General features: G+C 42.4%; 1 protein-coding gene across 2 annotated transcripts; it reads right to left on the bottom strand.

Annotated features, from left to right (window-relative positions):
- Positions 1-5,323: 5,323 nt before the first annotated feature.
- TRAFD1 (TRAF-type zinc finger domain containing 1) lies at positions 5,324-23,934 on the bottom strand. 2 transcript variants are annotated; one of them, XM_057747147.1, is made up of 12 exons: positions 23,812-23,934; positions 21,526-21,584; positions 16,603-16,738; positions 16,437-16,490; positions 13,663-14,065; positions 12,787-12,993; positions 11,308-11,384; positions 9,843-10,073; positions 8,673-8,793; positions 7,630-7,975; positions 6,787-6,859; positions 5,324-6,221 (listed from the first exon to the last, which is right to left on the bottom strand). In XM_057747147.1, the coding sequence occupies exons 2-12, from the start codon at positions 21,570-21,572 to the stop codon at positions 6,162-6,164; spliced, it is 1,755 nt and encodes a 584-aa protein (XP_057603130.1). In that variant the 5' UTR covers positions 21,573-21,584; positions 23,812-23,934; the 3' UTR covers positions 5,324-6,161. The 2 variants fall into 2 exon arrangements, with proteins under 2 accessions (XP_057603130.1, XP_057603131.1); XM_057747148.1 differs by having other exon boundaries at positions 8,736-8,793; positions 23,812-23,914.
- Between the last annotated feature and the right edge of the window lie 746 nt (positions 23,935-24,680).

Genomic DNA, 24,680 nt, shown 5'->3' with positions numbered 1-24,680 from the left:
GAAAAGGACAAAACTAGAAAACAGAAAATTACAAATGGGAAAGCTCAGGACTTCCTAGGTGGTACAGTGGTTAAGAATCCGACTGCCAATGCAGGGGTCACGGGTTTGATCCCTGCTCCAGAAAGATCCCACATGCTGCAGAGCAACTAAGCCCGTGCACCACAACTACTGAGCCTGTGCTATAGAGCCGATGAGCCACAACTATTGAGCCTGTGTGCCGCAACTACTAAAGCCCATGCGCCTGGAGCCCGTGCTCTGCAACAAGAGAAGCCACCACAATGAGGAGCCTGCACACCACAATGAAGAGTAGCCCCAGCTCACCACAACTAGAGAAAGCCCATGTGCAGCACTGAAGACCCAATGCAGGCAATAAATAAATAAATAAATTTATTTATTAAAAAGAAAAAAAATGGGAGAGCTCAGCAGTAAAGGCAAATGTACAGTAAAGGTAGAAAATCATCCACACACAAATATGATTTAAAAATCAGCACTCATGAGAGAGAATAGGAGAGTACAAATAGAGGATATTGGAAATGCATTTAAATTAAAAGACCAGCAACTTAAAAACAATCTTGTATACATAGAGACTGCTATATTAGAACCTCATGGTGGACTTCCCTGGTGGTGCAGTGGTTAAGAATCTGCCTGCCAATGCAGGGGGCATGGGTTCAATCCCTGATCCAGGAAGATCCCACATGCCACAGAGCAACTAAGCCTGTGTACTGCAACTACTGAAGCCTGTGCGCCTAGAGCCCATGCTCCACAACAAGAGAAGCCTCCGCTTGCCACAACTAGAGAAAGCCTGCCTGTTGCAAGGAAGACCCAATGCAGCCATCAATCAATCAATCAATCAATCAATCTAAACAAAACAACCTCATGGTAACCACAAACCAAACATCTTTTTGGGAATAACCTTCTTTCTTTAAATTATTTATTTATTTAATTTGGCCACACTGTGTGGCTTGCAGGATCTTAGTTCCCCAACCAGGGATTGAACCCAGAGCCATGGCAGTAAAAGCACTAAGTCCTAACCACTGGACTGCCAGAGAACTCCCAAAGATACTTTTCCTATTTAAATCTCTTTGAAAGGTAATTGACTGGGACTTCCCTGGTGGTGCAGTGTTAGGAATCCGCCTGCCAATGCAGGGGACATGAATTTGAACCCTGGACCGGGAAGATCCCACATGCCATGGAGCAACTAAGCCTGTGCACCACAACTTCTGAGCCTGTGCATAATGCCTGGCACATAGAAGGCACTTAAAAAAAAAAGATAATTGACTGCTTATAAAGAAAACAAACAACAGTGTATTTGGGATTTATAACAAAGGCAGAAATAACTATATGACAATAGCTCAAAGCCTAGGAGGAAATAAATGAAATATGCTGTTGTAATATCAAACATGAAATGGCATAGTATCACTTGAAGGTAGACTGTGATAAGTAAAAACTGTATACTATAAAACCCATGGGACTTCCCTGGTGGTCCAGTGGTTAAGACTCCAGGCTTCCACTGCAGGGGGCACAAGTTTGATCCCTGTTCAGGGAACTAAGATTCCCACATGCCATGTGGCACAGCCAAAAAAAAAAGTGTATACTATAAACCCTAAAACAACTACTTACATAATACAATAAACAGTAATAACTAATAAGCCAACAAAGGAGATAAAGCGGAATTATAAAAAGTATCCAAAAGAAAGCAGAAAAAGAGGGACTTCCCTGATGGCAAAGTGGTTAAGTATCTGCCTGCCAATGTGTGGGACACAGGTTTGATCCCTGGTCTGGGAAGATCCCACATACCTCAGAACAAGTAAGCCCAGGCACCACAACAACTGAACCTGTGCTCTAGAGCCCAAGAGCCACAACTACTGAAGCCCACACACCCTAGAGCCTGCCTGTCACAACTACTGAGCCCATGTGCTGCAACTACTGAAGCCTGCATGCCTAGAACCAGTGCTCCGCTAGAAGAGAAGCCACCACAATGAGAAGCCTGTGCACTGCAATGAAGAGTAGCCCCTGCTCACCACAACTAGAGAAAAAGCCTGCAGGCAGCAATGAAGGCCCAAAACACAGCCAAAAAAAAAAAAAAATACAGAAGGTCATTTCATAATAATAAAGGGGCCAATTAAAAGCATAACTATCATAAGTATTTATACATGTAATAACAGGACTTGAAACTAATGCAACAAAAATTATCGAATTATAAGGAAAAACAATCCTCAATTATAATAAGAGATTTCAAACAGCCTTCCCCCTCAATAATATACAGAACAAATAAACAGAAAATCAGTAAGGATATAAAGGCTTGAAAAACACAATCAACCAATGTTGACCTACCTGCCATTTATATAACATTCATCCAAACAAAACAGAATGCACATTCTTTTCAAGTACATACAGAATATTTATGGCCTGGAGAATATTCTACAGACGAAAGTCTCAATAAATTTTAAAAGATTCAAGTCATGCCAAGTATGTTCTCTGATCACAGTGAAATTAAATTAGAATAACAAAAACAAATCTGGAAAATATCCAAGTATTTGGAAACTAGATTACACACTAATATATAGCCCATAAGTCAAAGAAGAAATCAAAGTACAGTACTTTGAACTGAATGAAACAAAAAGATGCATCAAAAGTAATTCAGGTAAAGCAGTCCTTAGAGGGAAATTTATAGCACTTAACCGGTATATTAAAAAAAGAAGACAGGTCTCAAATCAGTGACTTCGACTTTGACCTTAAGAAATTAGATTTAAAAAAATTATGCTCAAATTAAGCAGAAGAAAGGAAGTGATAAGAAATCAGAATGGAATTCAGTGAAATGGAGGCAGAAAAACAGTAAAGGAAATCAATGAACCAAAGTTAATTTTTTGAGATCAATATAATTGAAAAATCTCTAACCCAGTAGTTGCCCTGCTATGGCCCATAATCCAGCTGTTCTGTAAATAAAGTTGTATTCACCCACTCATTTGTGTGTTGTCCATGGCTGTGTTCACTCTATAACAACACTGTTGAGTACAATAATTCCCTTACATACACATGAGTTCTGTCCTGAGAGCACATTCATAAGTTCAACAAAGTTAACTTAGGTACCCAACTAACACAGTCAGCTATATAGTACTATACTGTAATAGGTTAATAATACTTTTCACACAAATAACATACAAAAGACAAAAAGTAAACATTTTTAATCTTATAGTACAGAACCTTGAAAAGCACAGTAGTACAGTGCAGCAGCTGGCATACAGGGGCTGGCATCAAGTGAACAGGCAACAAGTTACCGACTGCAGGAGGGAGAGGAGGTGGGACATGGTAGAGCTGAAGGATCATCAGCAATAGGAGACGGAGGGCAAGCTGCAATTTCACTCACTCCTGACATTGATGGCACAGGTCTGGTTTCTTGCTGGATTCGATTCTATCTACCCTCTTGAAAAAACGATCCAGTGATATCTGGGTGTTAGCTCTTTTCTTCTCGTCATGGATGACACGGCAGCACTGGATTGCATTCTGAATGGCCGCTGCAAGCTTCATGTACCGTTCTACAATTGGACCTGTGCCTCAAAAACTAACGGTGCCTCCTCAAATAGAGAAAATCCCCTTGCCATTTCCTGCATTGTGAATCTCTTCAGTTCTTCAGTTACCTCTTCCTCCGCTTATCTCTCTTTATCCTTTCTCTGGGCCTCCAATTCCTGGTACTTCTTAGCAGTACCAGCTACATCACTGCTGCTTTTAGGCTTGCTTCTGGACATCCTGGGCTTGAAATAAAGATACTGTACTACTGTACTCTAGAGTACTCTACAGTAAAGTACACAAAAACACAACCACTTGTAGAGGATGCACACACCTAACAATGTACGCCAAACATGTGAACTAACTTTCATGATTGGACATGTGAATGCACGTTCGTATCTTTGAAAGTTCGCAACTTGAAGGTTCATATGTAGGGGACTTACTGTAGTTACAACAGACACAGTATAGTCTGAAAAACCTTAAATATTTACTATTTGGCTTTTATCAAAGAAAAGTTTGGCGATCCCTGCTCTAGCCAAACACATCAGGGCAAGAGAAAAGACAAATGATCAACATCAGAAATGAAAGAGGTGACATCACTACAAATTTTACAGTTATTTTTAAAATAAGGGAATATTATGAATACCTTGTGTTAATAAATTAAACAACTTATTGAAACGGACAAATTCCTTGAAAGACACAAACCATCAAAGTTCACTCAAGAAATAAATAGGGGGACTTCCTAGGTGGTGCAGTGGTTGAGGGTCCCTGGCATGGGTTCGATCCCTCCTCCAGGAGGATCCCACATGCCACAGAGCAACTGGGCCCGTGCACCATAACTGTTGAGCCTGCGCTCTGGAGCCCGTGAGCCATGACTGTTGAGTCTGTGTGCTGCAACTGCTGAGGCCTGCGCACCTGGAGCCCGTGCTCTGCAGCGAGAGGGGCCACTGCAGTGAGGAGCCTGTGCACCACGGTGAGGAGTGGCCCCTGCTCCCTGCAGCTGGGGAGAGCCCGTGTGCAGTGGCGAAGACCCAATGCAGCAAAGGAAGGAAGGAAGGAAGGAAGGAAGGAGGGAAGGAAGGAAGGAGGCAGGGAAGGAAGGAGGGAGGGAGGGAGGGAAGGAGGGAATTCCCTGGTGGTCCAGTGGTTGGGACTCAGGAATTTCACAGCCGTGAGCCTAGGTTTGCTCCCTTTTTTGGAACCTGCACCCCCTGCAGTGGAAGTGTGGACTCTTAACCACTGGACCATCAGAGAAGTCCCCCTTTTTCTTTTTCTCACTATAATTCAGACCCAGATTTGAGTCCCAGCTGTCATGAATTAGCTGCATAGCCTTATGCAAGTCACTCCTTTCCACATATGAAATTAGGGCAATTCTTCCTACCTTTCCCACCCCTACAAGGCTGTTGACAGAACAAATGAGCTCAAAATGACCAAGATGCTAGATGGTCCAGTGCAACATATGAGGTGCTGAGGGGTGATGGATAATTCTGCTAAAGCTCAACAACTCTCAGGATTGAGGCTTTTAAGGAATCAGCCTTTCTTTCTTCAGTTGGAGGCAGCCCCCATCCCACCCCAAATCATCCCCCGAACTGCAGCCACCTGTCAGTTCCTCCAACTCCAGTAAAAGAGAAAACTATACCTTGAATGCCTGGCACTCTCTGAGAAGGATCACGCTGGATCTACTAGGGTTCCAGGAAGCACAGAGAAAGCTTAGCCCTGCTCACTTTCCCCCATTCCTCAGAGTTGAGTCCAGTCCACTCTGGTCTCCCTGAGGTCTCCAAAGAGCATGCAGAAGGAACCACAAGACTCAGCTGAACTCCAAGTACAAACTTTATTTCTATTACAAGGATGTTAATAATTATAATAACAATAGTAAAATAAAAAGAGGAGGAGGGGGCTCTGATACTTGGTTTTCAGAGCAAGCCATGAGCTTAGGCATCACTCCTGATTAGGGCAGAGCCCAGCACGGCCCTGGAGGGGACAGGGAGCCCCCAGCCTTCTCCAACAGAAGGCAGTGAAGACAAAGGAGCCGTGCTCCCCATCAGAAACAGAAGGCAGTGATGCCAAATGCCAAAGAAGCAGATTAAAACAAAGCCCATACGTAGTCCACTCACCTGTAGCTCAACTTATCTCCAAACCTTTTCCCTAACACATATTGCAACTGGCCTGAACACTTTACCAAAGCTCCTCCACGCACACCAGAGGCCCAAATTCTAGAGTGAGGATGGGCAGTACATACGAGAGCTTATCCCAAAGTTCCCAAATTTAGGCCACCGCAGGGAAGAGCATCAGCTCACTGGTGGGTACCAGGTTTCTAGAACCCTCCCTCTTTCCACCAGGACCACAAAGCACCATGAAGCAGCAGTGACAGTATGTCAAAAGATGAAGCCCTGGTGGGCCAAGAGGCAGTAACTTACATTTCTGTGCTGCCAAAAGGCAGCAGCTAAAGCTGAAACATTCTCAACAGCCTCCCTGATAACCCTCCCATAAACCCCCAAACTCCCACAGCACAATCTCAAGACACAAAATGGCCATAACCTAGAAAAAGTTAAAATTTGTAAGATCGCCCCTGCCCACAAAGTCCGAGGGGCGGGGCTGCACCACGGCAAGTTGTTCAGGGAAGATGGAACCAATGCAGTTCTCTGCAGACACCATTACTCTTCCTCCTCTTCCTCCTCTGCATCTCCAGCTTCCTGCTGCTTGGGGGGTTTTGCCTGTTGAACAACAAAACACAAAGTTTACGTAGAAAGTAAGAAAGCAGAAATTCTCTTAAAGAGCACCAGAAATGTCAGGCTTCTACGGAAACCTCCTCATCAAAAGCCGAAAGAGGACTTTCTAGGTGGCGCAGTGGTTAAGAATCCACCTGCCAATGAAGGGGACACGGGTTCGAGCCCTGCTCTGGGAAGATTCCACGTGCCGTGGAGCAACTAGGCCTGTGTGCCACACTACTGAGCCTCCGCTCTAGAGCCTGTGAGCCACAACTACTGAGCCCGTGTACCACAACTATTGAAGCCCAGGCACCTAGAGCCTGTGCTCTGCAACAAGAGAAGCCACTACAATAAGCCCCCGTTCACAGCAACTAGAGAAAGCCTGTGTGCAGCAATGAAGACCCAACGCAGCCAATAAATAAAATAAATAAATAATTTTTTAAAAAAGCCAAAAGAACAGTCCTTCAGCCACAATCGACCTGACACCCAGCTGCTTCTCTGACTTCAAGAACCATTCCAGCCCACCTCCTTCTGAGTCCTCACTGAGCATTATGGGCTGGATCCCACTCACCTTTGCAGTTCTGCTGCGGTAGCTGGTGGTTGTGGGGGTGACTCGAGGGTTTCTGCCGCCTTCGCTCCTACCACTGAAAGAGAAGGATCGGAAACTAGTTCCCAAGATGCCCCTGAGCAAAAGTTAGAAAACTCAGAATAGAAACAACTGGAACCAGACAGAAGCAGCTCTCCAGTAGCAGATAAAATAATGAATAAAAAAAGAACCACAGAGAACAAAAGAACATTTTGAATCAGGCCACGACACAGGCAAAGTCCACCCTTCTACGTTCTCCTGAGCTACCACAAGCTCCACTCCCAGGCTACTGAGTCTTTTTTTTTTTTTTATTAAATATTTATGTTTATTGACTTTTTATTTCAATTATTACATTTTTCAGTTTGAGAACTTTAAAAAATTTTTCTCTTTCCTGCTTTTATATTAAAGCTTCTTTTAAAAATATCCTTTAAAAACTATTAAATATAGTTATCTATATTGTGTCTAATAATTCCAATATCTAAAGTTTTGTAAGTCTGTTTTAGGTGCTTCCCCTTTTTGCTGATTTTCATTAAAATGCCTGTTCCTTGTGTGTTCCCTTAAGTTTGAATGAGAGCTGCCCTTTTCCTTTGGGAGTTTATTAGTGTCAGTTCTTTGAGGGGTTTTTTTTTTGGACATACAATAAACTGCATATGTTTAAAGTGTACAATTTGATATTTTTTTTCTTATTAGCAATGTATATATGGCAATCCCAATCTCCCAATTCATCCCACCCCAACCCCCCATCCCCCATCCGCCTTCCCCACTTGGTGTCCATATGTTTGTTCTCTACATCTGTGTCTCTATTTCTGACAGGCTACTGATTCTTACCTTGCTCCGTATCTCCCTGAAGGCCCACGGGGAAAAGAGGGCACAAGGTTTTCTGGATAGAGACTTCGAGCAGGGTGAAGTGGAACCCCTGGAACATGCCCAGGAGCCAGGGCCCCATTAAGGCTGTTTCGACTGCGCCCCCGGATGCCCTGGCTGTCTAAGTTGTTGAGCTTCAGAGTGCGAGGAGGGCTGGGCTGACACCCAGGTCTGGGGCCTGACGTGGATGCTGACAGACGGTGAGAAGTAGCCGTCATACTGTCAGTGGGTCTGCTGGCAGGGAGCGGGTAGGTGGGCTCTTTAGCCATTTCCTGCTTGATATCATCCATGTAACCAGAAGACAGGTCTCCTGAGACGAGAAAAGAGCACAAGCTTTAGGGAAAAGGTTGCTCTTGCTATTAGTGCTGGATACGGGGCAGGAACAAAAGATTCTGGGTAAAAGATGACTGCCTCGCCCTAACGGATGCTGAAACCCATGACTCCAGGACAGGGTTGGGAAGATTAATCCACACTGTACACTTACCACCTAAGTCCTCACTAACTAGTCAACAATGCTGCACAAGCAAACTTTGAAAAATCATTTCTCATTGGCTTTGGGTTTCTAATAGCGACTGGGTTTCAAAAGCAGTTTACTTGCCTAGTCGTGAGGCTATCACATAATAAGAATACTGATAATAAGATGATCATCCTACTCTAGTTGAGCATATTTCAACTAGAAGCAGGGGCCCAGGGCAGCCACAGGAAGGTCTGAAAATTATCTTCCAATCATCCACTAAGTGTACCAACAGGCACCAGCAGCTGAATAAGCACTACTGCTAAGCATATCTCACGGCTGTCCCCAAAGCCATTACCCTATAAACCTACACCTGAGATAGCTGAGTCTAACACAGGACCACAACTAACCCCAAGGGAATCCCCAGTGAGCTCGTACTGTGCCTGTTAATTTGGGATGCAGGTGAACCCCACGTTAGAGTAGTAGGTGAGAAGTGGGAAGCAGGCCCAAGGCAGCAGCAGACCTACAGCCTTGGCTCAGCCCTAGCTAATACCCTGGTGTCTGACACGCCTCTTGGGCAGCTCTGGTGAGGTCTCTCGAGGCTGGAGATCCTTACTAGGAATCCCCTCCGACACGTGGTTGTTGGCTGTGGCTGGGCGTTGGTCACACTGGTCCTAACAAGAAAAACCAGAATTAGTCCCTCTGGACTGAGTCATTCCTAGGAGAGGGAGCAGTGGGAGGAAAGGAACGGCAGGTTAGGTGAAAACACCTTACAGGGAGGGTGGCGGGGGGGGGGGGGGTTGTCAATGGGACAGGATGACTTTGACAACCACTGAGAGGAAGGGCCTGGGACTAAGAGGAAGCACAACTGGGACAAAGCAATCATTCCTACCAGCACTGACAGAAGCACGCTCTGATTTGTGCAGGGATGAAGGAAGGGCTGGCCTTAGGAGCCCAGAAAAGCATGTCTACATTTTGACCGTAGAGTATTTGCACCATTGCTTATTTTGTAGTCTCCCCTATGAGACAACAAGCAGCTACTTATTCACTGCTTGATCCAAATGCAAAGTCTTTATTACAGAAATGAACTGTGTGGTGTTCTAGCAACAGCTATATGGCATTGATTACAGAAATGACCCTGAAATACCTTCAGTGTTAGCTCCCACAACAAACAAGATGAGGCAGAAAACGTATTTTCCACTAAGACACTGGAATCCTAGACTGCAAAAGCTGAAAAAAGACTTCAGATTATGTAGTCTAACTCCTTCATTTACAGATGTTCCCAGTGAGGAAATGGGACCTGTCCTAGGCCAACCATAAGGGCAAAACTTGAATTAGATCCCAGGCTCCTGGAATGCAAGATGCAAATGCCACCTCAACAGGAAGAACCCACCTGGTCAAAAGTGGAAATTGTCAATGAGCTCTGGGAAACTCTCCTTTAAACCCTCTGGCAAGTCCTCCATGCCTGCTTAAATGGAGACCTGGCTCCTTGGGCCGCAGCTAGTGATGTGATAGTTTCCACTGCCAGAAGGCAGAGAAAGTCCAAAGCCCTGAGGTACTGTATACCTCAGACAGCTCACAAAAAAGGACACAGCCAGTAGCCAGATCAGGTAGGCACGCAACTTAAAGGCCAAAGAGGTATTCTAGGCTTGAAAAGCCCCAGGTTCACTCACAGAGGATCAACAGGATGGGAGAAGTGGACGGGTCCTCCAAGGGCTCATACCTGGTGATGGAACAGCACCTCCTCTTCCAGCTGGACCCCACAGAATTCACATGGGATGATGATGCTGTCCTCCACAGGAGGTGAGCTGCTCAGGCCCATCAAAGAGTCTAAGTGGTTGCTTGCAGCCTGCTGCATCAACTTCTGGAAGATGACATCAGGGTCCTCCACCCCTTTGGGAGAAGCGTTGCCCACACTGATTGGAGGTAAGGCACATGAAGGGTTACAGCTTGTCTGTCCCAAAAAACATAGGTTAAAGAAAGAAAAAAGAAAAAAAAAAGCAGAGGTTAAGTAACAAACTAAATCCTGAAAATATTTTCTAGAAGTCACAAAATGTTAATAATGCTTAAGACTGGGGAGAGGGACTAAAAAGGGTCAGGGGAACACGGAACACTCATTTAAACATTTTTGTACTGCTTTAATTTTTTTTTTAATGTGTTTATGTAAGTATTCTTTTTTAAATTAATTTGAAAAGATTCAAGACTCTTCCCACAGCCATACAGTAAGAGAGGCCCAAAAATTATCTGTTATCCCTATTAATGGGTTTTCTCTTGCTACTACCAAACCAAATACTAGATGTATTCACATGCTGTCTTGTTCCACTTGTGGGGGGAATGTGTGGTCCACCCAGAGCACAGGGACTAACTTAATCGCTATGGAAGTGCCAGGCTAGGCCAAACCAAATCAGAGACTAAGAGTGCTGATGGGAAAAGCGGCTCCCTCCACCAGTGGAGCCACTCTTCAAACACAAAGGCTATTCTCTAATCATTCCTAAATACCGCAAGAACTCTCAGTCATTCAAAAAATACCTGACACCTTTCAAACATCTGGTATGGAGAGATTCAGAAACTAAGAAAACCCAGAACCTGTCCTCAAGGAACTCAGCCTAGTAGTGCAGACCAACAGGGGATGTGCAGACAACACCGCAGTGTCAGGGTAACAGGCTAAGAGAGATTGGGCACAGGACTTTTGGGGAGCACACAGGTGGGACTTCTTTGCCTACCCTTCTCTGGTTTCCTGAAAGTCATGTCTGAACTAAGTCTATGGGGGGGGGGGGGTCCTGTGTTGTTGGGTGTGTTAAGGAGGCAGGGGTAGAAGGCCACACATCTCCAGGCAGAAAAAGTGCAAAACAGACTGCTGGCCCTCCCGGGAACTGCAAGGACTTCGGTACGACTCCAATACATTCAATGTGGCATGAAATGAGACCAGATTACAAGACCGTCAGTAGAGATGAACACTTTCACCACAGAATGGAGGCAGCAACTGGGCCTGCTGAGATAAACGTTACTTTGCCCAACAGGGAATGAGGCCAAGTCAGTCACTCCAGGGTTAAAAACACAGTTGCTATTCCTATCACAGGAGTTGTATTAAAATAGTTTGCTCAAGACCTCATGTGGCCTGCAACACCAGTGTGGCCTGCACAGGTTCCTCCTTAAAGTTTAAAGCCCTCAAGTAATTCACAACACACCTGATGGTCAATCAGCAGTTCCTCTGGGTAGAGCTCCTCACAAAATTCACAAGGCAACATGGTCTCGTCAGCTGCACCTAGGTATCAGGCCACACAGTCAGACTCGAAACGAACAAAAACAAACTGGATTCAACCTTTTTATCCCCCTTGAGGGGTCTGATATTAAAGTCTGATTCCCTTTGCAATTTCTTAGACGTAGCAATTTGTGGGGCTGAAACCATTTAAGAGACAAATCCTAAGCAAAAAACTTCCACAATAGAGATTTACTTGTCACCATTTCCTAAGAAGCAGTGAAGTAGTAGTTTACCCACTACTCCAATTAAGGAAGAAATTTAAATGTCATAACCCTAGTCACTAATCTAGAAGCCTTCTTGTGCATTATTTTAATCCTCAGGAAAACTGTATGAAGTAGATCCACACGACCCTCATTTTACAGATGAAGAAACTGAGGCTCATATATTACTGGCAGACAAATATCCTGAAAAAAAAAACCCTCCCAGTACAAAATACAAACAAAAGGTGCTGAATAAAAGTAACTTAAGTGAGAAATAAATACTGGGATGGCCAAAAAGTTCATTCACGTTTTTTCTGTAAGATGTTACGAAAAACCCAAACGAACTTTTTGGCCAACCCCAATAAATAAGAGCAATTTAAAACCCAGGATTCCCAAAACACAACAGACTCAGTGAGATTACTGAACAAGTGAAGGGTGAACAATGAGAGGACGCAAACAAACTTGCCTAACTAGGTTTTGGCTCTACCTAGAAGACAGAAAAATCTCTATTAAGGAACAGTAACCAGAGTTTGGCCTTTACATGGGTTTGAGTGGAGAATCTACATTTATGTTTTTACATAAATTCACATTTATGGTTTTAAGAAGCCCAGGCTAAAAACTTAATTTAAAATTATTCAAGTCAGTAGTGTCCCCAGGTGCCTGCCAGAAGCATATATAAATACCCTCAGAGGAACACATCAGAAAACTTAATTTTAAAACAAACACATGCAGAGGGAGGCAGCAAGCCACTGTAAGTGAGAGTCAGTAGAAACAACAAATAGCAAAAAACAGACTTTAGGTATATTTTCAGACACAACAGAAAAATAAGTATATTTAACATGTTTAAAGATATGATAGGGACTTCGCTGGTGGTCCAGTGGCTAAGAGTCCGAGCTCCCAATGCAGGGGCCTCGGGTTCATTCCCTGGTCAGGGAACTAGATCCCACATGCCACAACTAAGAGTTCTTATGCTGCAATTAAAGATCCTGCCACAACTAAGACCTGGCACAGCATGTATGCATGAATGAATGAACAAATAAATAGATGAATAAATGAATGAATGAACGAGTGAAAGAGTTGGGAAAAGCAAATAAACAAAATAAAGAAATTTTATCTCATGAAAAACTTTCAATTTTATATAAATTGTTTAGTGTAAGGCTTTAAGAAACTGTAGACAGAGGCTAATGCAGAATAAATAAGCATACCCCTTATGTCATTCAGAGCACTGGAACCTTCATGGGACTGGTCTGCCTCACATATGACCCTCCAGAAGTCCTGCTCTGCCAAGCTGGGGGCCTGGCCTTCATTTTGCAGACTTAGGGCCAACATGAAGTCCAAGTTTGCACTGTCTTCACCACCCTCTTTGGGGATCTGTCGGCTTCTATTCCTTTCTTGCCTTTCTTGTTCTTCCACTGAAAAAAAAAAAAAAAAAAACGACCAGTATTCAAGAAATGTTAGAGATGTTGCCATCCCCCAGTTTGAGTCCATGCAAATTATTATTCAAGGTTTATAGGAATCTGTGCAGGAACAAAAGAAGCCTAGCCCTTCAGTGCTCACAGGACTCCAGATATTAAGCTTGCCATGATAAAAGGCTTCATTATTATTCTAATAGTTTTATTAATAAGCAATATTAATGAGCTGTAACTATGAGATAGGCACTGTGCTAAGCATTTTACATGTATTTTCTGCATTATAGCAGAATGGCTTAAAGCATGGGGTCCAATTGCCTTAATTCAAATCCCAGCTCTACCACTTACCTACCCTCATAAAACTGTTGTGAGAACTAAATGAGTTAATACACATAAAGCACTTTGCAGATGCCTTTAAGCACTTAGGGTATACTCAGTAAATGTCAGCTAGTAACAGCACTGGCATCTGTCAACCCTAACTGTCATCCAACAATAAGCCAATAACAAAGAGGTTCTGCTATTCCCAGCTATAGGAAAGTTAAGTATTATTCCTCATGTTACCCAACTACAATCAGGTTTCTATAATTAAAATCTATTTGGCTTCAAAGCCCTTTTCCCACGTGCCCTAAGATCTGCTACCATTCCAGTTTTCTAAGCCCAAACACAACTCACACAGATTATTTTGAATTGGAAACTGGGCTGTCATGCTCCTTCGGTTAGTGGTTCTACTTTGGAAAAGATCTGATTCAAAGGCTCTCAGGGGCCTTCGAGGGAGCCTCATGGGTGGGTCCAGAGCCTCAATTTGTCTGAGTTGGGATGCAATCCAGATCCCGTCTTGACCCCAAGACTCATCGTATGCATTAGGCGGCATGGCAACCTCGTCTCTCTTTTCCTCCACATGTCTCCCACAGACTTCAGGATGAGTCTTTAGATCTTTCACCAGGACATTGCGCCCACAATTGCCACATAACTCTGTCCGGGCACCACAGTAATCTTCATGGTCCTTCAGTTTGAGAACAGAAAGTTCCAAATCACAGTGCTGGCAAAGTGCAAGCCGTAAAGGACACTCAGTCTCCTGCAGAACAGAATAATAAGGCAGTTAATATGCGAATATAAGAGAGGCCATGTTTCAGTACAGCGCAAGGAAAGTAAAAGTGTTTACAAAAATATTCTCTTCCAACCCTAGCTTTGCCTGCCATGTTTTCTATGTATTTACGAGTTACCGCTTCCGTCTTTGTCCTGCCACCAAGTTCTACAAAGGAAAAGAAAGTCTTATAAGGATCTATTGACTCAGCCACCCTATCATCATTTTCTGCACACATTACAAAGTAACCCAAAATCAGCCAGAGAAGCCCAAGGGCAAAGAGCAAAAGCAGAGCAGTTCATATACGCTTGTCAAAGCTCCCCGAGACCAATTTCCCCTTACTACTCCAATTTGTTTTAAGTACCTGGCAATGAGGAAAAGGGATTGTCCTTTAGAAAGACATTGGTTTTTCTCATCTGCACATTTGTATACAGCACTGACTTTAAATTGGCCAAATAAGTCAAGAATCACCAATGAAGATGACCCCGAGAACGTGAATGTATTCAACAGATGAAGGACAAAACTTTTATACTTAATTTGAAATTGTCACTAAAAGACTAAATAATTATTTCTTTAAAAAGATAGAAAGGAATGTTACTATGATACAGACGTTCCAAAACTTGGGACCTTAAACTCAGAACTTTAATACAACATCACTTCTAAAGTTCAGACAGTTTAAAACCACTGTGTCAAAGAGCAAATTTCTTTTCATACAAGTTAAACCCAAGTTTTATTCTCAATAATACTTCAAACATTTTTCACATTTTTCATGTTTGTATGTGCATGGAATATCTCTTACAAAAAAAAATAAGAAACTGATAAAGAGGGCCTAGGAATAGGGGTGGAAAATAGAGGCAATTTTTACATATATGCTTTTTTGGCTTTAAAATTATATACCATGTAACTATAATATCAATTCAGAAAGATGTTTTTTTAAAAAAAAGTTTTAGCAGATAAATGCCACAAAAGCAAAAGAGCAAATAATTGCTGGCATATACCAGTATGTATAAAAGTACTTTGTTAACAACCCTAAAAATTGCTAGTAACTCACAAGAATAGCAAATAAAACATCAACTTTTTTTTTAAAGAAGAATTTTTTAAAAACTCCTTAATTCGTGGTCTACAACTGCCATAGCCTAACTTGCAGGAATGTTAGGAGATACTTTGTACTTGTACCTTTATAATGATTGGTGTATCACCAGATGACTCCCAGAAATAACTGAGAGAAAAAGGAAATCGGGGGCAGTTGATTGGAGGTTGTTTTATGCAGCAAGTAGATGTTAAGAGTGAAAGCAGTACTTATTATTACTGTTAATATAACCCCAATCATATTGAGGTTAATATAACCACAATCATAACCTCCCTTTTGTTGGCGAGGCACTAGCAAAACGTAAGTCAAATGCTTAGAAAAAATAATGAAAGTAAGAGTGCTAAATTATTTATGAGATGTTTATCTCTGAGCTGTGGGGTCATGAGATTCTTGCTTTCTTTTTATATTGTCCAAGCTTTCTACATTGAATATGAATCACCTTTTAAAATTATGAATCAATAAGTTAACAGTTTTTTTAGGTACACAGAATGAAATGCACAAATCTTAAGTACATACCTTGATAAAGTTTTACATATGTATACACACTCCTGCATGACTACCAACTAAATAGTTGCTGGGATTTTTTAACTGGTGAATATCTCATTCAAAAAAAAGAATAAGAAAAAAAAAATATATAGGGACTTCCCTGGTGGTCCAGTGGGTAAGACTCCATGCTCCCAATGCAGGCGGCCCAGGTTCGATCCCTGGTCGGGGAACTAGGTTCCACGTGCATGCTGCAACTAAGACTCAATGCAGCCAAATAAATAAATAAACACACACACACACACACACACACACACACACTCATTCAACTACAGTCAGTTTTATCTCAACTAGGGCCCAAATGATACTATGTTCTCTCTCATCAAATGCTGAGAATTTCTTTGGGTGTAAACAGCATGTCATCCAAGTGATCAAGATGCGAAAATGAAATTACAAGATGTAAGGCAGGCTGTGTGCTAAAGAGGTCGTACCACACTGGCAATCCCAGGCTTGGTTTAGTACTCAAGTGAGCCTGCCAACAGCCAAACCCCAGAAGAAATGACTCAATTCCAAAGAGAAAGACTCTGAGGCTTGAGCATAAAGCAGAGCAGCCATGCAGTCAAATCTGGCAGCAGTCAGTTTCAAGAAGGCTTTGTGAGGCAGTGTGCAGGGAGCTGGTGGAAAACAAAGACTCAACAAGACTGGCTTTCTGCTCTGCATGTGGCTCTGTAATCTGAATAGGATTGGCCCCATGGCAATTCACTCCCTTCCTAGTGCAGGGAAACTAACCTCATGTTTCTTTAATTGCCTCTTCTCCAACTTCTTGTTACATTTGCAGGTCACCTAGGGTAAGAAGCAAGAGTCGATAAGTTGGCTTTGTGACAACATGCTCACTTGCTATTACACAATAGCAAGTATAATCCATTTATGAACATTTGAGTACTTGGTGGTTCACCTGACAGTGTTCTGTAGCCATGTGAGTCTCCATGTCAGATTTGGGAAATGGTTCCTTGCAGATAGGACACATACCAATGTTCCTTTGACAGTGGATTTCATGGATGGTGAAGTTAAACACAGGAATTTCTTTTTTGCTACAGAAACAGATCGAAGAAAAAGGCAAGAATTACTGATATCTATGCCCAGAGGTATCACATGGAAATCTGTCCTGTCCAATCTTTAGTCTCCATTATTTCTCTTTAGTATCTAGTGTATAAGCTGTTAAGACTGTTACTATCCCTGCTTTTCTAACTCCGGGAGGTTTTGAGTCTTCTGTGCAACGCTGTGAGTTATCAGTACTATGCACTACCCTCTAAAAGCTCAGCCTCACTTTCTAGATGTCAGAGCTTATCACAACCAACAACATGAAGTCAAATGCCAAGAAGAGCTAGCTGAGCTAGGCTTTTCCAAAACCATCCATGCCCCACAGCACAATGATCCACTCCAGGATTATTTAAAAAACAGCGTACCATTTATTTTCACTCACAGTCTCAGACAGCTCATTAGATTTTATTCCACTAAAAGTCATACCAAAAGGAACAGATGCCTGCTTTGGGATAGTCAGTAAGGGAAGGAGAACTTGCCTCCTTTATGTCCCACATATCTTTGAAAGCAGGCTGGACACTAAGTGGGAACAAGCTCTCTGGCTGCGTTGGTATAAACTTCACTGCAGAAATGTACAAAAATGAAATCCTGAACCTGTTCCCCCAGAGTACACATACACTCAAACTAGAGGCACATAATATTCAAAGGCCTTCCTTTTTCACTCATTTGGTTATGACCATTAGAAAGCTCCAATTTCACAGCCTAACTAAAGGATGCATTAAAAGAATGTGCCTGGGGACTTCCTTGGTGGCACAGTGGTTAAGAATCCACCTGGCATTGCAGGGGACACGGGTTGGATCCCTGCCCCAGGAAGATCCTACATGCTAAGCCCATTGCACCACAACTACTGAGCCTGCACTCTAGAGCCTGCGAGCCACAACTACTGAGCACGTGTGCTGCAACTACTGAATCCCGTGCTACGCAAGAGAAGCCACCACACTGAGAAGTCCATGCACCACAACGAAGAGTAGCCCCCACCTGCTACAACTAGAGAAAGCTCGCACGCAGCAACAAAGACTCAATGCAGCCATAAATAAATAAATAAATAAATAAATAAAATTTTAAAAGCTTTAAAAAAAAGAACATGCCTGTCAGTATGCCACTTAGAATAAATTTTCAGAAAATAAAATACTGAACAGGATATAGAGTTACACAACAAATCTTTAATGACCCATTTTGCCTCTGAAGCTGAATACTATAGAAATCTCCTGCATTACGTTGTAAATAGCTTATTTCTCTTTTATAGTTTTAATCTTCACACAGTTTAAGAAACACTTCAAAGTAGGATGACTGATGTGCCTCCAGCTATAGTCATACTCCCAATTTAAAAGACCAAGACACCAAAAAAATGCAATTCACTTTCATCCAAAGGTAGAACTATCAAGGCAGCTCTCATACCAAAACTGGAAGGTGACACAGAATAACAATCAAGTGTGAGAGAAGGGAAGAAAACTCAGATGGATAAAGAGGGAAACTACCAATGTTTTGACACATTTAATGTCCCCTATTTCTCCAAAATTCCCAGCAGTCTGAGGAAATCACTGGTTTTAAATTAATTCAGCCTAAGTTTTTCAAAATTGTAGAATATTAAAATAGATAGTGGAAGGAGTTATAAATAAAAGTTATCATCTAAATCTATTAAAATAATAAATATTAAAATTAGTAAACCCCACTATTAAAGATATTATGAAACTCGTACTCTAATATATTGCTAGTGGTAGTATAAAACCACTGCTTTTAAACAGTCTGCAAATGCATCTCTAGGACCATAAAATTATATGTTTAAAGAGCACTTAAGACCCTGGAATTACATGTTAAAGACCCAGTAACTCCACTCTTGGGATTATGAAGATTTTCATTAGAATCATAAAATGGTAAAAACTGGAAAAAAAAAAATCTAAACTATAAGGGAACAGCTAGTTACATATGGTACACTAACAAAATGCAAGAAGCAAAGCTGCTTATGGTGCTGAGATTCTAGATCCCTTTTTCATAATTTTGACAATAATTTTAACAGCAGAAGTCAAGAAAATGTCTATAGTTTTTATTTTACAAGGCTATTCAGGATAATCTATTAGAGCTTCTACATACACAATGCCACTAAAATTTTAGAATTAAAAAATATTAAGGACCATAATATAAATAAGAATCAAAGCAGCTGTCAGGGAAGATCATAGAGCATTTACTATTACACATTTTCACCTCTGGAGAAACCCTGAAAGAAAAAGATAAAAGGTATTTGCAACAATTACATGAAACAGCTGCCTGATGGTTCTGTTTTCTTTTTAAATTTAACTGCCAAAGTAGTCCCACCAAATGTCCTAACCAGACAAAATACCAACATACTTGTTTCCTGCCTACAGATAAAATCAAGATATTTTAAGTGAGATAAGTGAGAACACAATTCCATTCTAGAGAAAACTGCTAAAAGCCCCAAGGAAGGCCTAGCCAAGTTAGAGATGAAATTTCATTTTAGATAGAAATGAATGAAAGGCAAGCCAAGGCTTTCAGAAAAATCCCCAGTAGCTTTCCAAATGCTAAACACAACAAACCATGCAAAAATAAAAAGTCAAACCCTTCTAACACTGAAGCTTCTGTTCGTTAGACGCAAACTCTCCCATCCATCAGCTAATACAGTAAAAAAAAAACAGATAACATGCAAAAAATATCTTCAATCACAACAATATTCTTTTTTACTGGCCCAGCAGGTTTAATCACACCTCTTATTTTGATGAGTACCTTAACTTTTCTTAGGGAACAACAGGAATATGGCTCTAAAGACAAAGAGGTTTGTGCTGGCTTAGTCAGCTTTCCATGCTAATCTGCTCTTTTTTTTTTTCTTTAAATTGCTTTGGCTTTGAATAACCTTGTTTTCACTGGCTTTCCATTAACATCTTTTTTTTTTTTCAAACTCCCTTAGCATAGTTATTTATATACTGTCCTAGGTTTGAGATTCCTTCAAATTGGAGTGGACTCATAAAATAAAAATATCTTAACTGGTGTTAAAACCAGTATGTCTGTTTTCTTATAAAATCATGCTTTCTTGTGATTATTTGTATCATTGATTACTACACTTTGTAACAAGAACAGTGCACATAAAACCTTAACAAGGCTACAATAGTTTTTAAAATGGCAAAAGTGATAGTGGCACAGTACAAAACAAAACACCCTATAAGGCAAGACACCCTCACAGAAATAAAATCTTAATTCCATGCGGGAAAGAATATTGTGACCAGCAGTTGCTCTGATTATACCCTAATGCTGCTGAGAAGCTGAGCAGAAAGAAAAAGGCAATAAAAAAAGAAAAATCTTAATCTGCCTCAACCTTTCAACAATCGGAGTCAAATTTTCTTACCAACATCCCTCACCTACCAAAATGTATTAGGTTAATCACAGCACAGGTAGTTCTGCTTTGCTTTTTACTTTTGTTTTCAGTAAGGGAACTTGTACATCACTGAAATACCAAGTTCTTGAGAAATCCCAACCAGGAATCAGCTGATTACTAGCTGCACTCAGTAAGTTTCATTTCTGCAAGAAAGAGTTGCTCTTTCTTGTCACTCTTGTGGGTAAAAACACCAAAATAAGAAAGCCTGACATTCAAGTCTGTACCCAGTCTTTCCACTAACAGTTCTGGAATCATGAAATGACAATGATTAAATTGGACTGCTGGAAGACTTTGACCTTTTTCTTTTTTTTTTTTTTTAAAGCAGTGGAACACTCCTTCAGCAAAATCCTTTATAAAAACAGTTGAGCTGCTCTGGTTGTACATGTAGAGCCAAGTTCACACTAAACCTTGCTCCCAATCCACCTTAAGACAGTCACTGTAGCCATTCAGGGAAATCCTTGCAACACACTTTGAAAACCACTGCTGGAGTCCAAACATTTCATTATATTTTTAGTATCTTTTAAAAAACAGCGACTTCCCTTGTGGTCCAGTGGCTAATGCCACGTTCCCAAAGCAGGGGGACCCAGGTTCGATCTCTGGTCAGGGAACTGGATCCCACATGCCGCAACTAAGAGTTCGCGTGCCACAACTAAAGATCCTGCATGCTGCAGCTAAGACCCAGCATAGCCAAATAAATAAATAATTTTTTTTTAAAGTAAAAAACTTATATTTTTTCAGGAAGACAAAAAATAAATTCCCTTACCTATAGGTCAGAAAAGTGAGACTTCAAAGCAGCCAAGTGACTTGCCAAAAGTTATTAACTAATTTTTTTTTTTAATTAACTAATTAATGGTGAGAACCAGAGCCCTGACTCCAAGCTTCATCCTATCACTCTAGCCACTACTCTTTGCTACCTAAACACACCATCTTGTCAAATTTCTAAAACAGGCAACTTTATTCCAAATTGTTAAAAAAGCTTTAGTCCTGGGACTTCCCTGGTGGCGCAGTGATCGGGAATCCACCTGCCAACACAGGGGACAGGGGTTCCAGCTCCAGTCTGGGACAATCCCGCATGCCGCAGAGCAACTAAGCCCATGCACAACTACTGAAGCATGCACGCCTAGAGCCCATGCTCCACAATAAGAGAAGCCACAACGAGAAGCCTGAGCACCGCAATGAAGAGTAGCCCCCACTCGCCACAGCTAGAGAAAGCCAGTGTGCAGCAACGAAGACCCAATGCAGCCAAAAATAAATAAATTTATTTAAAAATAAACGCTTTAGTCCCCTATATTTTCAAAACATATTATATGGATCCAATTTCAACCTGCCAATAAATAAACCAAGTCTTTAAAGAACTGTCCTCATTTCAATAACATTTCTTAGATTTCTTACCAGTTGTCACACAGTCGAGTGTCCTGGTCATCTACAAACTCAGCCATCTTTAGCTATTCCTGAAAACAACAAAGGAAGAAGTATGATCTTTCAGCTTCATTTCTGCTTTAAGAATGACATGCAACAATTGTATCTCAATAAAAGTTCCTAAAGAAAAAAAAAAATGACATACAAAACACAAAAACAAAACAAAAAATGCACAGAAAATGTCACCAAAACCAGTTCATTTTATTTAATACCCGACACACCTGGGTTTTACCTTTTATTTTTTAATTTTTATATTAAAATAATTTGACTTGCAAAAACAGCACAAAGAACTCCCACATACCTCTCACCCAGTACATCATAAATAACCACAGTGGGGGCGGGGGGTGAAGGGGAAGCTGAGAGGAAGTAAGAGAGTAGCACAGACATATATATACTACCAACTGTAAAATAAATAGCCAGTGGGAAGTTGCTGTATAACAAAGGGAGTTCAACTCGAGGATGGATGATGCCTTAGAGGACTGGGACGGGGAGGGTGGGGGGGAGTCGAGGGAGGGAGGGAATACAGGGATATGTGTATAAATACAGATGATTGAACTTGGTGTACCCCCAAAAAAATAATAAATAAATAAACTTTAAAAAAAATAAAAATAACCATAGTAAAATTACCAAGTGCAGGAAACTAACACTAACACAATACTAAAAACTAATCTACAATTAGTTCATTTCACAAATCACGCCACTAGTATACCCTTTCTCTGGTTCAGGATGCAATCCAGAGTCATGCCACATATTGCATTTAGTTATTATTTCTCTTTAATCTTCTTTGATCTGGGATATTTCTTCAGTCTTTCACCTTTTTTTTTTTCCCCTTTGACCTCACAGCATGCAGGATCATAATTCCCTGACCAGGGATCAAACCCCTGCCCGCTGTAGTGGAAGCAAGGAGCACTAACCACTGGACAACCAGGGAATTCCTTCAGTCTTTCATCCTTGCATAACCTTGTTAAATGTACTGGCTAGTTATTCTGTAGAATATCCTTCAATTTGGGTTCATTTGATGTTTTCTCATGTTAACACATTTTTGACAGACATACCATAGACGTGATGTTGGGTTCATTTCAGTGCATTATATCAGAAAGCACATGACGTCAACAGCCTTATTATTACCGATGATGCTAACTTTGATCACTTAGCTGAAATAGTGTCTGCCAGGTTTCGCCACTGTAAAGTTTTTCCTTCTTTCTCAGCAAGATGTCAATGCAGAAAGCAAAACCCTTGCAACTTTAATAACAGCATTTACTTTGGATTATTCCAGCCCATTAGGCCAAGGCCAGAGCCTCAGATGAGTGAAGTGTCCGGTTTTCCAGCTGCAAGGGGGTTGGGGTGGCACGCACGGCTCGGAGTTGGCCCCTCTGAGGGCCAATTCTGGTTCTGCCACTCAGCAGATATGTGATTTAACCTCCCTGGGCCTCAGATTCCTCACGCAGACAACTGACAATACTTTAAAGAGTCACTGGGAGGAGTAAATGAGCGAATGCATGGAGGCGCTTTGGTAGAGTAAGTTTCCTTCAGACCTTAGAAGGAGCCGCTCTTAGGTGTCAGCCAGCACCCCCCGGGATTTCCCTGTGCCGCCGGAGGGGGTGGAGACACCACCGCAGGGTCCACACCCAGGAGAAGGCGGTTTCCTACTGCCCCCTCCCAGCGGGGGTCCGAGATGGGGCGTGGAGAGGGCACCAGCTTCACAAACAATGATTGCCATTTACCGTGTGTTTACTGATTGCTAAACGCTTTGCATGTACAATCTTTTCGTCCTGACCACAACCCTTCGAGGTGAAAGTCATCATCCCCATTTCAGCGACTTCGAAAGAGGAAGTCCAGGGAGACCAGTTACCCGCCGCACAGCTGTTCCAAGTGGGGACTCGAACCCGGGTCCGTCGGCCTAGAGCCTGCACCAGGCCATCCGCGACCCCTTAGGCTGGCGGCTCGGGGCTCGGGCCCAGCCCCGCCCGGGGCGCGGTGCCCACGGTGGCGCTCCGAAAGACGGCCGCCTCCCAGCTCCCGCGGCCAAGGCCTGGAAGGGGCGGTGCCGCCGGGGGGCTGTCGAGGCTCCGGTTCCCAGAGGAGAAAATACGGCCTCCCCCACTGGCCACGGGAGACGCCGCGGCGTCTCCTTACGAGAAGCCCCCGCGACCCCCGGGCCCAGAGGCCCCTCGCCCACACACCCCGCTCTCGGGATGCCGGCCCCCTCCCGAATTAGAGGCCGCAGGAGGCTCCCCAGGAGGCTACCGCGTCTCTCACCTGGTACGAGAGCAGAAACGCCAAGCCGACCCGCCAGCTACAGACACTGAGCCTCTTCAGTCAGCCCCCGCGCCGAACAACGGCCCTCGGAGCCGCCTCACCACTTCCGACCGTCGCGGAGGAGCGCGCCTATTGGCCAGCGGCGGCCCCGACTCTCTGCCCATTGGACAGCACCGTTGTCGTTCCCAGAGCCCCGCCTTCAACGCACCGATTGGCTCCTCAGAGCTCCACGGGGGCGTGTCCCTGGAAGTCCCAACCCATACACATCTGGAAGGAGGGGCAGAGACAGGAGCTGCGAGCCTAGCTTGGGCACAGCAGCTGCTCGGACACAGGCTAATAATATTTGCATGAATAATTCTGTACAAACATTACTAATATGCCTTATATATTAAGATAAGTAATGGCATTTGTTCTCTTGTCCTGAGCCATTAATATTTGTCATTCTTGTTGCCATTATTATGCCCTCGTGCAAGACATCTGCAAGACTCTGCCCATATTTGAGCACTTTGCTTTTCTCAGTGGAAAAGTGAGTGCCTGACACGCAGGTTTGAGTTCTAGTTTCTCCACTTGCTGCCTGTGTGGATTCTCTGAACTCCTCCCTCATGAATTAAAAAAAAAAAAATAAGATAGTTAAATATAGCAGAGAACATATTATTTACAATACAGAAATTTAAAGTCATGATTTTTTTGCAGATTGTAATTGCAAGACATTCATGACATAGTGGTAAGCAGGAGAAGCAGGTCACAAAGCATTATTTATTTGTAACAGGATAGAATGCTTAGTTTAAATAGGCAGTATATTCTCTGATTCCAAAGATATAAAGCTCAAAATCAGGCAAAATTAATCTAAGGTGAGAAAAGTTAGAATA

This window comes from Hippopotamus amphibius, chromosome 8 (assembly GCF_030028045.1).
Source record: "Hippopotamus amphibius kiboko isolate mHipAmp2 chromosome 8, mHipAmp2.hap2, whole genome shotgun sequence".
Lineage (NCBI taxonomy): Eukaryota > Metazoa > Chordata > Mammalia > Artiodactyla > Hippopotamidae > Hippopotamus > Hippopotamus amphibius.
This window is presented reverse-complemented; position numbering and strand designations above follow the sequence as displayed.

Excerpts from the sequence above, each read along its gene's own strand:
- TRAFD1 (XM_057747147.1), bottom strand. The coding sequence starts at position 21,572 with ATGGCTGAGTTTGTAGATGACCAGGACACTCGACTGTGTGACAACTG. Across the intron at positions 16,739-21,525 it reads ACTCGACTGTGTGACAACTG|CAAAAAAGAAATTCCTGTGT; the intron begins GTAAGAAATCTA and ends CTGTTTCTGTAG. Across the intron at positions 14,066-16,436 it reads GGCAATTAAAGAAACATGAG|GAGACTGAGTGTCCTTTACG; the intron begins GTTAGTTTCCCT and ends TCTGTTCTGCAG.